Below are 15,938 nucleotides of genomic sequence, written 5' to 3' on the forward strand. Positions count from 1 at the left end.
AAACTTGAAAGACTGAGGAACTTTAAGCAGTCTATCTGCTTTCTTAGGGGCAGCAGACTGACTAACAAGGAAACCGTAGTCTGTGAGAGAAATATCCTCCAATGTTGACAGAACTGGGGGGATGGGTAAAGGTTCTGGCAATTTCAGTTGTAATCATCATCATCATCATTATCATCGTTTTTCCTATTTTTCTACATGAGGTCAGAGTATCGTGCTGTCACCGTCTTCCTAGATTCAGTGCCACACTCCTGCCTTCTTCAACTTTCATGCCTGACGGTCGCATATCTTCTTTCACACTATCCATCCACCTCTTTGCTGGACGTCCTTGTTTCCTCAATTCCAGTTATAAGACATCATATTTTTTATGAGACTGATAAACGTTAGTATCCTCCCATTGAAAATACTGGTTCATTCTGGAAATAGTGTCACAGAAAGAGAATCTCTCACAGGGAGATTCAGATATCACACTCTCCCCATAATCTGAATCAGAAACCCGAGGAAAAAAAAATCTGCATTTGTTCCTTCACAACACCCTGTGTCAAGACCAAAAAATTATGCCCGCCCAGAATAATTGACACTAGAAGATAAATGTTTAGTTTTCTGTCCCTTTTTGACAGGAATTTTTGGAAATACAGACCCAGCATTGCCAGCAACAGCTTACTCCAGGGATAAGCAAAGCATTCTTGCTAACAAGGGACACATTTTCTGCCCCTTCTCCCATAACCCACAAGAGTGGCTCTCCCTTGCCCATTGAAGGGACCCCAACAACTGCAGAGGATGTGGCTAACCCCCAGTCCATGGTGGTTGCAAGGATTACACCACAGATACCTGAGATAAAAATGAGTGGTGTGTGGAGCCAGCTTTGGCCACAGGAGTCACCCACCTGCAGCTGTGGAAAATCGCCAGCCTTCTGTGGTGGTAAAGCTGCTTAACAATCTTTTTTATTTTATGTTTGGCTGGAAGAAAGTCCAGTGGAAGGAATGGTACTTTGTTCCATAGTTAAGTTGAAAATGGTGTTTGTTTCTCAGGAATGCTTAGCAGCAATAGTCAGTTGTTGTTGTTGTCTTTCAGCTTTTCCCGGTTAGGGGTCGCCACAGCGGAACTCCGGTCCGCTAATGATTGGCAGTAGATTTTCACAGTGCCGAGTTGCCAGCTTGACTCCCAACCTTCAACGAAGGCATGCCCATTCACGCATGTCTTTCGGAACGCCACTCGACCCACGGGGAGGACATGCAGACTCTACACAGAAGGCACTCCCTCGCACACTAGCTGAGAATCGAACGGGAGAGCCTCTTGCCATAAGGCAACAACGCTACCGCTGCACCACCGCAGAAGAGCAGCAATAGTCAGTAAAACATGAAAATAGCCAAAATGTTATTTCTTCCCCAGACAAAACAGTAAAATGCACTTTAAACACTTTTCCAATTCTCAAAACTTAAAATAAACAGTTTCTCCATAGATAAAATAGTTTTAAACAACTTTTAAAACCTTTTTAACACAAAATTAAAAAAGTGCACTTTTGCTTGAAAGTACATAAAAGTCACAATATGGGCAAGGAAAATACTTTTTTCCCGTAGCTTATAAGTACTTATTTTTCACAAAAAAGCAACTTTCAATGATAACAGGCAAGAGGGGGCTGGGATTTATTGGAGAAAACTGGCAAAGGAACCAAGTTATTGGAAGCAAATAACTAGAAAGGGGAAGGTAATAGATTGGGAAGAGGCCAATAATTTATCTGAATTGCAGGTTAGAGATTGCCTTCCCTATCAAGGATTGATATCAGAGTATAGGCAAAGAGAAAGAAATGGGGGGGGGTCCTAAATGAAAGACCAGCACTGATAGAGTTTTTAATAGAACAGATGCTGCTTTAAAATAAGGAATAATTAGTAGAGCATATCAAATATTGCATGATAATTATAAGACTCGATCAGATGAGCTTAGAAAGGATTAGAAAGAGAGACTGGGTAAGCAATTCGCAAAGAGACAATGGAGGGATATATGTATATCTCTCAAATATGCAACAAAGTCTAGAGGATTTAGGATTTTTGCCTGGAAGTGTTTACATAGGTATTTTTATACCCCAAGTAGACTCCAAAGAATTTTTCCTCACGTGGACAGCAAATGTTAGAGGTGTGACAGGCAAAAAAGAGGTGGCTGGGAGCATATTTTTGGGGGCTGTAATGAGCTGGCAGACTTTAGGGATTCCCTGCAGACCACTCTGTAGGAGATGTTAGGTGAGAGGATTGGATTGGCTGGGGAGATGATTTTTTGAGCTATGATACAGAATTGGAATTGCCTAGACATAGTAAAGCCCTGCGGAGTCTAATTATGGTGGCTGCCAAAAAAGCAATTAGTATAAAAGGAAAATCAAAGTGTAGACCAACTTTACTAGAAGTAGTAAATATAGTAACAGAGATAAAAAAACTGGAATTGGGATCTTTAGAAAAGGGAAGGAGCAAACTACACAGAAAAAAATGGGAATTGTGGGAACAATATATGCAGAGAAGGAACAAGGTTTAAGTGGCAGGATTTGAATGAGCCATATAATGCTTAACTAACAATGACTGGATAGATTATAAGTGATGTATAATGTTTGCAACTACAGTTGTTTGAATGGTGTCTGTGATGTATAATGTTTGCAACTAAAGTGGTATCATTGTTGTCTGTTTTTCATTTATATAAATGTAAGATTGCCTATGTCATATGGGATAATTTAATAAAGATGTTTATTGAAAAAAAAGAAACTTTCAACAAGTAAAAATATAATGTAGAAGATTTTCCCCAAAGGGGAATTATCTGCCCAGCAATGGAACAGTAATAGCTGACCACTGATCCTTGAAAGCCTCTACAGGAGCACTCTTCTCAGCAGCAGAAAAACTCAGAAGGGCTTAGTACAGAAACCTGACTTTTAGCTACCTCAGCTCAAGTTGACTAATGGTTTGGGTGCATGGAAGGTACTCTGAAGCTTTGGAAGTTGGACAGCTGTTATATCCTATGAAGTATATTACCCATATAGCTAAGGCTACTGCAGCAGTAGTCAATATGAGAAACACACAAAGAGTCTCTTCTCTTACCCTGCCTATTCAGCAGCTTTCCCACTTTATATCCATGAAATGGGTTAGAGATGTTAAGGAACCTGTTCACATTATGAGCAATAGGAGAGATGGCTGCTGGATCTTCTCAAATATGAGAAAAGACATGCTTATTAGATTGAAAGATGTTATACAATTTGTTTATCTTTTTCAGTACTGATGGCTGAGAATCAGAAGTATTGTAGATAGCATTAAATACATCCTCCAAGGATGGTAAATAGGATGAATGGGTGCTTCATGTTCCAGTAAATCATATCTACCCAGTTCATGGGGAATATTCACCTGTTCCCAAGCAAATACCTCCTTTACTCTAGAGACAATCTGAGAAAAGGAGAGTCTCCATTTGTACAGATTTAAGTGTGTGTGTGTGTGTGTGTGTGTGTGTGTGTGTGTGTGTGTGTGTGTGTGTGTGTGTGTGTGTGTGTGTGTGTGTGTGTGTGTGTATGGTGGGGGTATGGATTGTTTCAACTGTTCCTGATTTTGCAGAATGTTCTGGAAATTTTGCCTCATAGTTTGCTCCATTCTTCATAAAGTTTATTTTGTTTTGCTTCTGGTAAAATAGTGAGGAGCACAGCCTGTAAACTCAGACAGATATTTGAGTTTCAGACTTAACAGCCTTCAGAAAAAGTGAGTTTAATGGCATATCCTGTTATTCTAGAAACTTTTTAAGTACTTACGGCCAATAGCTGTCCCTAATTTTGATCCTTTGTCCACCATTATTTTTTAGATTTCTTCTTGATTCTTGAAGAGATGAATAGTCACATTCATATAAATGGCTGTAATTGATTGTATGGAGGTTGTCTGTTATGAAAATTACTGTGTGTGGAGAGGGGGTTGCAGTATCTGCAGTGTATCTAAAATAGCAAGGCGGCAATAATGTTTTTAATTTTTCATCTCATTCAGGCATCAGCACTGTACCTAACAAGTGGCTGTCTGTAGCTAACTCCCTTGGCAAGATACATGTGACAGCAGCTGATCATTGGCAGTGTCACATTGAGATGTGTCATCATTTAACAGCATTTGGTTCACTGGTTAAGTTTCTGGCTGTGGTTCCTTCTGTGTGGTGTCTGTATGTACTCACTGTCTCTGTGTGGGATTTGTCTATTTGCATTAGTTTCTTCCCCAAGATCATCAGCTGCATAATATATGCTTCTGGCCATTTGTACTTTTATTTTCATCCCAATCTAACACCATGGGGAACACAGAAAGTAACCATCTATTTTTTTCTGAGGATAGGAAGGCAGGCACTGTTCCCAGACAGGATTTATATATCCTGCAAGAACTTTGTCTTCTCAGTTAATTGGTGTTTTGTTAGCTTTTAACATTAAGCTTTAGGTACAATTTATTTTTCCTTGAAAGAAAAAATAAGACTGAATTTCTTTATTTACTCATAATGTTTTTTTCAGGCCATAATTGGATCAAATGGTTCTAAAAAAACAAATCAAAGTGCACATCAGACCATCTAGGACCCTGTGACTTCTGGGGGCTGGACCCCAGGCTTTATTCAGTAACTTCAGTAACTTCTTCCAAGCAGTGGACTCTTGGCTAGTTAGGATGTATGGGGGAAAAGCTAAAAAGAAAAAACATGAAAGAAGTAATCTAACTAGATAGAATGGCAGCAGGATGAAAGAAAAATAGGAGAGGGTCAAAAGGGGAAGGAGCAAAGAGAACCACTGTGCAACAGGGAGACCCACAGTGTCCTTTGTCAAGGGCTCCATATCACCTAAGGCTCCCCTTGTTTATTGCATTCAAACATTGGAGGTATATACAGTCAAAAGACAGGCAATAAAGTGTGGGGAGGCAGTCTGCGGATGAAAATGAATTTCCTCTATCTGTTGTTTGAACAAAGGCAATGGTCATTGACTTGACTTAATAGAGCCTCACCCCATTCCTATTAGACCCACCCATTCAGTTGCTTCCTGCAGCCCTCCCCATTCCTTTGAAGTTGTCAGTCACCACTGGTATTGTGATAGCTGGTTCAAAGCTTGGACAATTGAAAAAACAAAATAAGCAAACAAAGTTAAAACAAGGAGTCAAGGACAACAGAGTTGATCACAGTTATAGCATTATACAAGTGAAGACAAAGAATGTTTTAAAGCTAACATGTTATTCATGCTGTTACAGACTTCATATGTAATAGTGCATGGGAAAAAAGCTGAAGTTAGCAAAGGGGTATGATAACTTACTGATAGGTCAAGAAATGTGTATCACCAGTCCCATTGTACTATTTACTGTGTCAGCAGTAATAAATTGTGAAAACTGACTCTTGAAGAAACTAATACATTTCACTTGACCCAAGTAGCTGAATAAGTAAATTCACTTTCTCACCTTGTTGTCTATTTCATTGTGAGCCAGGGCATCTCTGCAATATTTGACAGCTTTTTCATAATCTTTTTGATTTTTACTGTGTTTAGCAAGTCGGAAGCAAATTGAGGAAATCAGCTTCCTCTGTGAGGGCATAATTTCAGGTTGTTCCACTGCAATGCGTTTCAAGATTTTGGACTGAATTTCATAGCCCTTAAACAAACAAACAAACAAAAAAGTGTATTAGTAACATGAACTCAGCCACCATTCAAATCAACTTTAGTCTGTCTCTTCCCAGACTGTATGAGGCACATTCTCAGAATCCTTTTTAAATAAACTGTCAAAAAGAAATACCATAATGAATTTTAGCTCTGGCAGTGATTTCACACCTGTAAAACAATGAAAGTTTCAAGAACCCAGTATTTTAAAATGCAAAAACTACAAGTAGACAATTTTTGAGTATCATTACCACTAATATCTACTGAGTTTGTACAGCATTACAAAATGTTTTAAAAGTGACTTACTTCGTGGTCCTATCTGCACTACCGAAATCTATGGAGCTGAAGGGATCTTGACAGAAGAGTGCTTCATGAACAGAATTGTCTCAACCATTAATTGTTACTCAGTGCACAGCAAGCTGGAATGTACTGTACAATGCAGTAGTATATAGAAGTATGCAAGCCAGAAGAGCAGCACTGTGAGCTGTTCATTCTAGTGCACAGTGTGTAGCGATGGTAGCTAGAATGGCACTTGGAAGTGCAGGATGCCTGGCAGGGAAAACAGCAATGTGGCACTGTGCTCCTTACAACAGAAAAGTACATCAGAGTCTTGAAGAGGGAAGATCAGCTGTAGCAGGATGCAAAATGAGGTGACACTGTATGACCTACATTACAGTACAGAATATGGCAATGAGAGATGAATACTACTGTTAGGGTTTCCAGAAGAGTAGCACTGTATATCTTTTAGTTATGTACTTACCATAACTTTAGATGTATGGGATCCATCTCACCTACATTCTGAACAGATGGGTTCGACGCTATACTATAGAACGAAGTCTCTTATTGGCTGAGCCTCCTCATATCCCAGGATGCCCCACTACTGCTTCCCCAGATCTTGTTTGTCTGCACACACACATAGACTGTTGTTATAAAATTGCCAGGTGTTTCAAGAGAGGAAAAATCTCTTCTGGCCTCCAAGGCAGGGGAGGGGCGAGATGGATCCCATACATCTAAAGTTATGGTAAGTACATAACTAAAAGATGTAATGTGATCCTATCTCTACATTCTGAACAGATGGGACAGCGTCCCTAGCACCTAATTCCTGGGTGGCTCATTGAGAACTGTGGAACCCCCTGGATGCCACATCCAATTTGTAGTGAGAAATAAAGGTATGAAGAGAAGACCAGGTAGCAGCTGCACAGATGTCATTAATAGAGAGCTTGGAATGAAAGTGGACATAGCCCTCGTAGAATGAGCTTTCACAGGAATTGTAAGCTCTTTATTTGAAATGCGATAAATATGACTGATACAGTCTCTGATCAACTTGGCAATAGTGACTTTCGTGATGGCTTTGCCCAATTTATTGTCTGAAAAGGACACAAAAAGTTGATCTGATTTTCGTGTTTGTTGTGTCCTATCCAAATAGAAACGTAATTGTCTGTGCACATCTAAGGTGTGAAATGTATACTCAGCTCTGTCTGTATACTTAGGGAAAAAAACTGGTAATTCCAGAGATTGTTGCAAGCAAAATTTAGAACAAACCTTTGGTATAAAGGATGGGGTTGGTCTTAGAGAAACTCTATCCTTGTGAAAAATCAGGTATGGTGGATTGATGCATAAGGCTTGAAGTTCTGAAACTCGCCTGGCTGATGTGATAGCAACTAGAAGGGCAGTCTTCCAAGAATGAAATTTCAAGTCACAGGTTGCTGCCGGCTCATTAATGCACCTAACACGGTGGTGCAGGATGCGATATAGGTGGCCTAAGCCAAGCTCCTTTAATAAAGGCTTTGCACAACTTATTGCTCATTAAAGGTGGTTCTACATTCTCATGAAAATTGGAAATAGCCGCTAATTGAACTTTGATGGTGGACACCGAACAATCCTGGTTGAACAGGGAGGTTAAAACTTCAGAACCTCTGACACAGAAGCTGTCATAGGGTCTAATCCCGAGTTGAGCCCAAATAGCAAACCTCTTCCATTTACTGCTATACATCTTTTTTGTAGAGGACTTGTGGGCCGAGGACAAAATATGTATAACCTCAGGGTCGAAAGAATGGTTCCTAACTATGGTCGGAAGAGGAGTAGCCAAGCTGCTAGCTTCAATGAATGGAGGGACTGATGGAGCTGTCCTGACTGATGAATCAGAAGGTCCGGAACTTGGTCCAGGAACCAGGGACCGTCCAATGCATACGGGAACCATACTTGATGAGGCCAGTATGGGGCGATTAGAATCATTTTGCTTCCCAAGCGAATCACCTTCTGAACCACCTTGGGGATAAGGGGAACCGGAGGAAAGGCATATAGCAGACCCGGGGGCCAGGCTTGGACTAGAGCATCCTTGGGGGTCTCCCCCGGAGCTAGAATGAGAGAGAAGAACTGCTGGCATTTTGCATTGAGGGGAGTTGCAAAAAGATCGCAACATGGGATTCCCCATCTCGTGAAAATCTGTGTTACCACTTTGTGATTCAAGGACCATTCGTGTGGGGAGAGAATAGTTCTGCTCAGTCTGTCGGCTATCACATTGGATGTCCCCGGAATGTGTGTTGCCACTAGAAAGCATTTGGTAGCAATCGCCCAATCCCATACCTTCATGGCCTCTCTGCAAAGGGGGTAAGATCTGGTCCCTCCTTGCTTGTTCAAGTACCAGACTACCGACATGTTGTCGGACTGAATGGCAATCATCCCCTGGGGAAGGTGGTCGTGTAGTGCTTGCAACATTAGAAGCACCACCCTCATTTCCAGGATATTGATGTGGAGAAGATTCTCGTCGGAGTGCCACGTGCCTTGGACCGACCTGTCCAGATAATGTCCCCCCCACCCTGTCTGGGTGGCGTCCATGGTCAACGTGGCTGAGGGGGATGGGGGAAGGTCCAGGTTGGAGGAATGAAGCCACCAACGAAGATCCTGCTTGCACGTCTCTGTTACCAACATGTGGTGACTGAGGGGAAGGTTTTGATAAGACCACTGGGCTAAGAGGAGCCACTGGAGTATCCTCATATGTAACCTTGCAAAGGGAACGAGAAGAATGGTGGCTGACATGAAACCCAACAGCTGCAGGACCATTCTCGCTGGAGCACAACGTCTGAGGAGTATCGCCCGCACCTGAGACTGCAATGTTGCTATCCTTTCCTTGGGAGATAGGCTTCGCATCTGCCTTGAGTCTATTTCTGCACCAATAAACAGAATACAGCTCTGATGGATTTTGTCCAATTGAAGGTGATTCCTAAGGAGCTGCCTAGGGAGATAGTGGCAGCTAGAGTTCTTAAGAGTAGATGCCTTGAGGTGGCAGTTAGGAGCCAGTTGTCTAGGTATGGAAACACCTGGAATCCTAGACTTCTCAGGTGAGCAGTCACCACTGCCAAACATTTGGTGAACACCCTGGGGGCTGTGGTGAGACCAAATGGCAGTGCATGGAACTGGAAATGACTGTCCCCTAGGCTGAAGCGCAAGTGTCTCCTCGACACCTGATTTACCAGAATGTGATAATAGGCGTCCTTGAGATCTATGGAGCACATCCAAACACCCTTCTCCAGAAGCGGGAGAATGGTTTGCAAGGTGACCATCCGGAATTTGGACTTTTTCACTGATCAGTTTAATTTGCTGAGGTCCAAAATGGGCCTCAAGTCCCTCTTTTGGTATCAAAGTCCCTGATCCGGTCTTATCTGCGGGGACAGGTTGGATGACTCCTTTTTGAAGCAGCTTTGAAATTTCGATGGCTGCCATATCCCATTGACTGGGTGGCGGGTCCAGGATTCTTTGGGATGGTGGAGGGGGTTGAGAAAAGGGAATGGTGTAACCTCCGGCGATGATTCGGAGCACCCATTGGTCCTGGGTGATACTTTCCCAGGCCTTTAGGTGCAACTGGCTTTGGAGCTGCACAGTCGGGCACTCCTTCAGGGATGCTGGAAGGAGGAGGAGCCACGAAAGTACTCGCGGTCTCCAGTGCATCTCCTGAAAAATTTCCCTTTTTCCTCTGCCTCTAGAAGGGGAATCACTCTGCTGTGATGAGTAAGACTTTTGAGACTTCCTCTTGAGCCTTGGGATAAGGCCTGAAGGGTGGAGGAAAACTGGGCCCCTATGGCAGTTAAAGTCTTGCCCTCCTGCTAGTCAAAGTGTCCTTTACCTTGGGTCCAAAAAGGGAGGACCCATCAAAGGGGGCGTCGGCAAAGGAAGACTTAAAGGCCTCCACAAAATGACACAGGCATAGCCAGGCTTGTCTCCATTGAGCAACACCTGTGCCCGAAATGAGCCTCATGGACGAGTTGGATAGGGAGGACAGGGTAGCCAACTGGGAGTTAACCGTCTGGGCCACCTGCTCAGGTAGGTTACCAGAGAGGGTATCTGAAAGCTCCTTGACCAGATCCCTCTGCAGTCTCGTAAAATGAGTCAGGTAATTCAGAGACCTTAATGTAAAGGTTGCTGAAGCAAGGGTGTGCTTCCCGTACCAATCCATGCTCCTAGACTCCTTCTTAGGAGGATGGACGGACATTGAAGCCTCTGCCACATCTTGTTGGGTAGCAGATGCCACCACCAAGGCATCTACAGCCACACCTTTGGTAAGAAAGTCCCCATCCAGGGGGCCGAAAGGAATTTATTGGGGTGAGCTGGCACGGTTCGTTCCCAGAGATCAAATCAGGAGGCGGAGGGCTGAGCGGCCTTGAAGAACACCGACTCCTCAGCAGAAGGGGTTTGGACTGCCAGTTGCCGTCGTTTAAGGATTTCCAAGATGTCAAGGATACATCATCCAGTGAGAGACTCATCAGGGGAGCGTGCTTCCTCTTGCACTGTTTCTTCCTAACCTCAGGCCCCAGGGCTCCACTGTCATGAGACAGGGGACTGCAAACAAATGTCCGTGCCAAGGAGGGGTGTGGGTGAGAAGGTAGAAGAAGTGGCCAGAGATTTGGCCAAGGCACTCCTCATGGCTGTGAAGGCAGGACCCACAGAGTCCTGGGAAGGTTCAACCCCAAGGCCACATGACACACCAAGAGGGAGGAGGGAAAAAAAGAATCGGTCCCAAGCATCACCAGTTGAAAGGGTCGAGCCGACCCTACAACTAAGCTGTTGGAGGAGGAACTAAGCCGACTGGGCGAGACCAACTTTTGAAAAAAGCACCCTGTCTACATCCAATTGGACATCCTCGATGACCGAGAAGAGACCAGACCGGGTTTGCTGACTTCTCCACCGCTCGAAAGACTGGGGACCGGCTCAACCTTCACCTCCCAAGGCAGTGGAGCCGATAAAAGTCAGAGGAGTCGAGGCTGGTGGAGCCAATGGAGAAGCCTACCTAGACTTTAGCCCTTTCAAAATCAACTTATTTTTCCTCTGGATTCCTGTAAGTGCTTTGGCCCCAAACAGTACAATGGACATTTTGTAAGAGCATTTCAAACATTTTAAAACCAGATGGCCTATGTTCTTTATCTACTTCCACTAAACTTTAAAGGAAGAGAAAGTTCAACACTGACCAAAATAAAAAGACTAAGGCAAGGTCCCTCTAAGTTAAACACTTGCCACCAAGAAAAATACAATTTACCACAAAGTTGAAACAATTACAATCTAATTTAACACAATATTTTACCACAAACTTTTGACAAAAACAGTCACACAACAATAAATAGCTGTTAAAACAGCGTTTCAAAATTTCTAACAGAAATTTAAATACTATAGCTCAGCCAAGTCTGAGACCACGTCTATGCTGTAGAGATCTGGGGAAGCAGTAGTGGGGCATCCTGGGATATGATGAGGCTCAGCCAATAATCTGTTCAGAATGTAGGCGAGATAGGATCACATTACATCCTACGTTTAAACAGTGCATTACTTGCAATGATGACAATTGCGCATTTATACTAGTGTGCATAACAAAGCAGTACTGGGTGGATTACTTTTAAATAGCATGCAAAGCAAAGGGTAACACATTATGTTAAAGGCATGTATTACAACAGCAACATATACCAAGTATATCTCATTTGTGCATTAAGCACAGGAAACAGTACCACAGTAGCCTTAGAGTGCATAACAGCACTGAATATTGTAACTATGAACACGACACTCAATATGGGTCCTAGTGCATATAAAACTGCAAAGACTCACCATAGATAGGGCATGAAGACAACAGTATGCACTATCAACAACTATTTCATTTATTTATTTGAGATTTGTTGTCGAGGGATGCCCAACTGAGCTAGAGACCTTTTTCAGTGGAGGCCCAGGGAGAAAAGCTCCATAAGAGTACATACATAGTTTACAGAAGTAACAATTTGTGATTGACATTACAGAGAAAGTAAAATAAGAAATAATATAGGTTAACAAGTTAAAAAATACAACTTATGCCATTGAGAGCAGTTAAATTATTTAACAGGATATATATATATATATATGTGTGTGTGTGTGTGTGTGTATGTATGTATTTTTTTATATTCATGGAAGGAGATGATAGAAGAGATATGGAACTTAGAGTCTAGGAAAAGTTCAGAGGGGGAGATATGAGGCTCTGCGAAAGGAAGTTAGGGGGACGCAGGTAGGGAGAAGGTGAGAATGGAGTGGGGAGGTGAAGAAGTACAGTAATTTGGGGGTAGAGGAGACAAGAAAAGTGAATATGAAGGAGTTAGAGAGATCAGAGAGAGTGGGATATAGTGGTAATTTTAGGAGAGGAATTTCAAGGAGGGTTTTTGCAAAGACATGTCTATGTGTTAAGGTGTTGTTTTGACAGCTTTCTTGAATTCTTGTGTGTTAAGATATTTTATGCCTGGCCAAGGGAAGGTTGTTTCAGGAGAGGTCAGGAAAGTAGCTATATAAGTTTTTGCCTTTTGATCTTTTTAGTTTGTATATGTCTAGCTAAAGTTGGTCAGAGCTCCTGAGGTTTCCAGCAGGTGTGTAAAGAGAGATGAGTGAGGAGATGTCATGGCAGGCAGAGGGTTTATTGAGGATGTTATGAATGATAAGTAGTTGAGAGAATAGAAGTTGATGAGGGAACTCTAACCAGTTTAAGGCCTTGAGAGAATCGCACTGATGGGAGTAGGAGGTTTGGTTTGCTGCAAACCTTGCTAACTTGTTGTAGGTAGCCTAGAGTTTAGCTAATAGACTAGTCTATAAGTTGGGTAGAATTTGTGAGCTATAGAAGAGGCTAGGTAAAAGGACGGCATAAGCAAGAGAGATGCGAGAGTCATTTGTGATGAATTTTTAGTTTTTTTAGAGTAGGCCACGTTTTTGGTGGGTTTTATTTATACAGTGGTGGACATGTAAGCCAAATTTAAGTTGATCATCTATGATGGCTCCTAGAAGTTTAGTGTGAGTTTTGATGTTGATGATGGCGTTATTAAGTAATGTTACTGAGAAGGTGAGTTTGAGGTAGAAGGGGAGAAATAGCAAGAGTTTGGCCTTTTTGTAACTGAGAATTGGTTGTTAGTAAGTCATTGAAGGAGTTTTGGGTGCAAATGTGTAGGTCTGAGAGGGAATCAGAGGGATTGATGATAGTGGAGTCATCCACATATTGGATGAGGGTAGACTGTAGACAGGACGTATACAGGTGATTAGTGAAGATGTTAAACAGTAAGAGACCAACAACAGAACCTTGTGGAACCCCTATTTTGATGGGGAGGAAGGGGGATAATGAATAGAGCCATTTAATATATTGTTGCTTGTTACAGAGATAGCTGGTGAACCAGAAAATGATGGGGTGGAGAGGTTGAGGTCAGAGAGTTTGGAGAGGAGTGTCAGGTGAGAGATAGTGTCAAAAGCTTTAGAGAGGTCTAAGAAGAGACAAGAAATGAGTTTGTTGTTATCTTTCGCTAGGGAAATGAGTGGGTAAAGGAGATGAGGGCTGCAGAGGTAATGTGGTTAGGGCAGAAGTCATGTTGGGTGGGGATGAGTAGGTTTTTTTTGAGTAAACAGTCCATGATTTTCTTATGAATGCATTTTCTAGTATTTTTGAGAGGGGGCAGTATAGCTATAGGGCGGTAGTTCAGTAGAATTCCGCCTGTGTGGATTGATATAGTAAAAAATTGTTTTTATAGTGAGGGGACTATGGCTTCAGATATAGAGCTGTTTATTAGTATGGAAACAGAGTATGCAAGGGAGTTTACTGCTAGCTTAAGGAAAAGTGCAGGTAATTTGTCAACAGAGGCACAGTAAGGCTTAAGGCTAAGTAGGAGACATTTAATGTAGCTGATAGGAACAGGTTTGAGAGAGAAGTTATTATTTTGGTTTGAGGTAGTGGGGGGTTGGTGGAGTTAGGGGAGTTTGAGTTTGGTATTAATTGACTGATGGATTGTATAAAGTAGGAATTAAGCAAGGTGACTGTTTCAAGGGGGGTAATGTTTGGACAGGGGTTAGGTGTTTTGGGTTTACCAAGGTGGAAAATTTGACTGATACTGTTCCAGAATTTTGGGGGTTGTGGTAAGTTTTTCTTGTCAATGTTAACTTGTTTTTAGTGAGGTTGTGAAGTTCTTTATAGGTCTATAGATGAGAGAGGGATTTAGTCCAAGGTTTCCAGGAATTGTCTCTTTTGTGCATGAGACAGCATGTAGATTGGGATAGCCATGGGGAGCAGAGAGATTTAACTCAATGGTATGGAGGGGAGCAAGGGAATTCAGTATATCTAAAAATTTAGAATTAAATGTTTGTACAGCATTGTCTAGAGGGAGGTATGAGAGAAAAGACCAGTTAATAGATTAAAGCAAGTTATTACAAGTTTCAGGATAGAAGTTAGAGAAACTTCAACAGTCTTTGAATTTGTGTAGTCTTTGATAGTGAGGGTGGAATCTTTGAACACAAATTGGTGAGTGGTCACAAATGGAATTAGGCAGAGTTTCAGGAATGTGATATAGTTCAGGACTGGACACTGGAATCCATTCTATAATAGTACTGGAGTTGGTAGGCTTGTTAATGTGTGTGGGGGTAGAGATGAGTTGTGTGAAGCCATGTAAGTTAATGGAGGAGCTGGGTGAGTTGGAAATTTCTGATAGCCAATTAATGTTGATGTCTCCTAGGAGAGTGGTTTCATTAGTTATGTTGAGGGGGAGCCAGGCAAGGGTTTGTTCAAGTATAGGTATATTGTCATCAGGGGGGTATGTATATAGCAACTATTGTTAGGATTTGTGGTTGTTGAATTTACAGTTAGTTAATAAGAGTTCCACAGGGTGAAATGAGGGGGGTGGGTTAGATACAGGGGACAGGATCAGGTGGTCTGAGTATATTATAACTACTCCTCCACCTTTTTTGATAGGATTGTCGAGTCAAAGTATGTTATAACCATCATAGAAGAATGTGTTGTCTGATATATTGGGTTTGATCCAGGTTTCAGTGATTGTTATTATGTCTGGAGAATAGTTGGCCATCCAGGTATGGGATTCACTGATTTTGTTCATGATGCTGCGTATATTGAGTGAGTATAGGGAGAGATGCTTGTTAGGAATGTTAGGGAAGTGGGGTGATGGTTGGGTGATGGAGCTGATAGTGAAGGGCTTGGAAAGTGGTCCAGGGTTGGGGTATATGTCCCCAGAGAGGAATATGGTCTTATGGGGCAGAAAAGTGTTAGGGGAGGGAGATGCTGGAGGTGATATTTATGCTTAGAACCTGGGTGGTAAGTGATAAGGGGGGTTGTTTTTATCCTGTGCAGGAGTGAGTTAGTGGTATGAAAAAGTGATAGAGTTATTGTGAAAGAGAGGTGAGTATGAGTGTTAATGTATAGAGTGTGGATGCACGTAGGAGGCTAAGGGGATTAATTGGTATGTGATATGAGGAGAGGTAGGTAATGAGGAGAATAAGGGGCGTACAGATGGGATTAAAGAACACGTTTGGATATTGACAGGTATTAGAAGATAAGTCGATGTAAAGAGTTGTTGGAGAAGGAAGTATGGGTCCTAGAGAGGGGTTAGGTGAATGTGGTGGGTGAGGAGATATGAAAGGTATATTTAGATTTACTGGGGCAGTTGGGTATAAGAAGAGAAGATAGTGAGAGAGGTAAGAGTGAATGTACCAGGAAAAGGGGTGGGGTTAAGAGGTAGCCAGTAGGTGAGAGAAAACTGGTGGTGGGTGTAGTTGTAATCTGATGCATCTGTGGTTACTGATTTATAAGGGACTGGGATTAATTGGAGGCTTGGACTGAATGACAATTGATGCATCCATCATTCACAATTCTTCTTGACAAAATGTAATACTGGAATTTAGATGGAAAATTGATGCTGGTGTTAAGTCCAGACTGATGTGAGGTACCACTGATTTTTTTTTTCACATGTAACCTGGCTAGAGGGATCAAAAGAAATGTAGAAGCCATAAAACCTATCGTCCCTTGCTGTTGTGTGGCTCTGGACAGAAAAGCTCAGGAACT

At 42.2% G+C, this 15,938-nt stretch overlaps 1 protein-coding gene across 1 annotated transcript in view; it reads right to left on the reverse strand.

Moving 5' to 3' along the window:
• Positions 1 to 15,938, reverse strand: part of LOC122798197 (tetratricopeptide repeat protein 21B-like) — a 1,733,894-nt gene that overhangs the window by 251,897 nt on the left and 1,466,059 nt on the right. The window contains exon 20 of the mRNA XM_044066946.1: positions 5,421 to 5,609. Within this exon, the coding sequence (XP_043922881.1) occupies positions 5,421 to 5,609 (189 nt within the window). The remainder of the gene's footprint in view (positions 1 to 5,420; positions 5,610 to 15,938) is intronic.

Source organism: Protopterus annectens, chromosome 3.part1 (genome assembly GCF_019279795.1).
Source record: "Protopterus annectens isolate FY-2018-M chromosome 3.part1, PAN1.0, whole genome shotgun sequence".
In the NCBI taxonomy this organism is placed as follows: Eukaryota; Metazoa; Chordata; order Ceratodontiformes; family Protopteridae; genus Protopterus; species Protopterus annectens.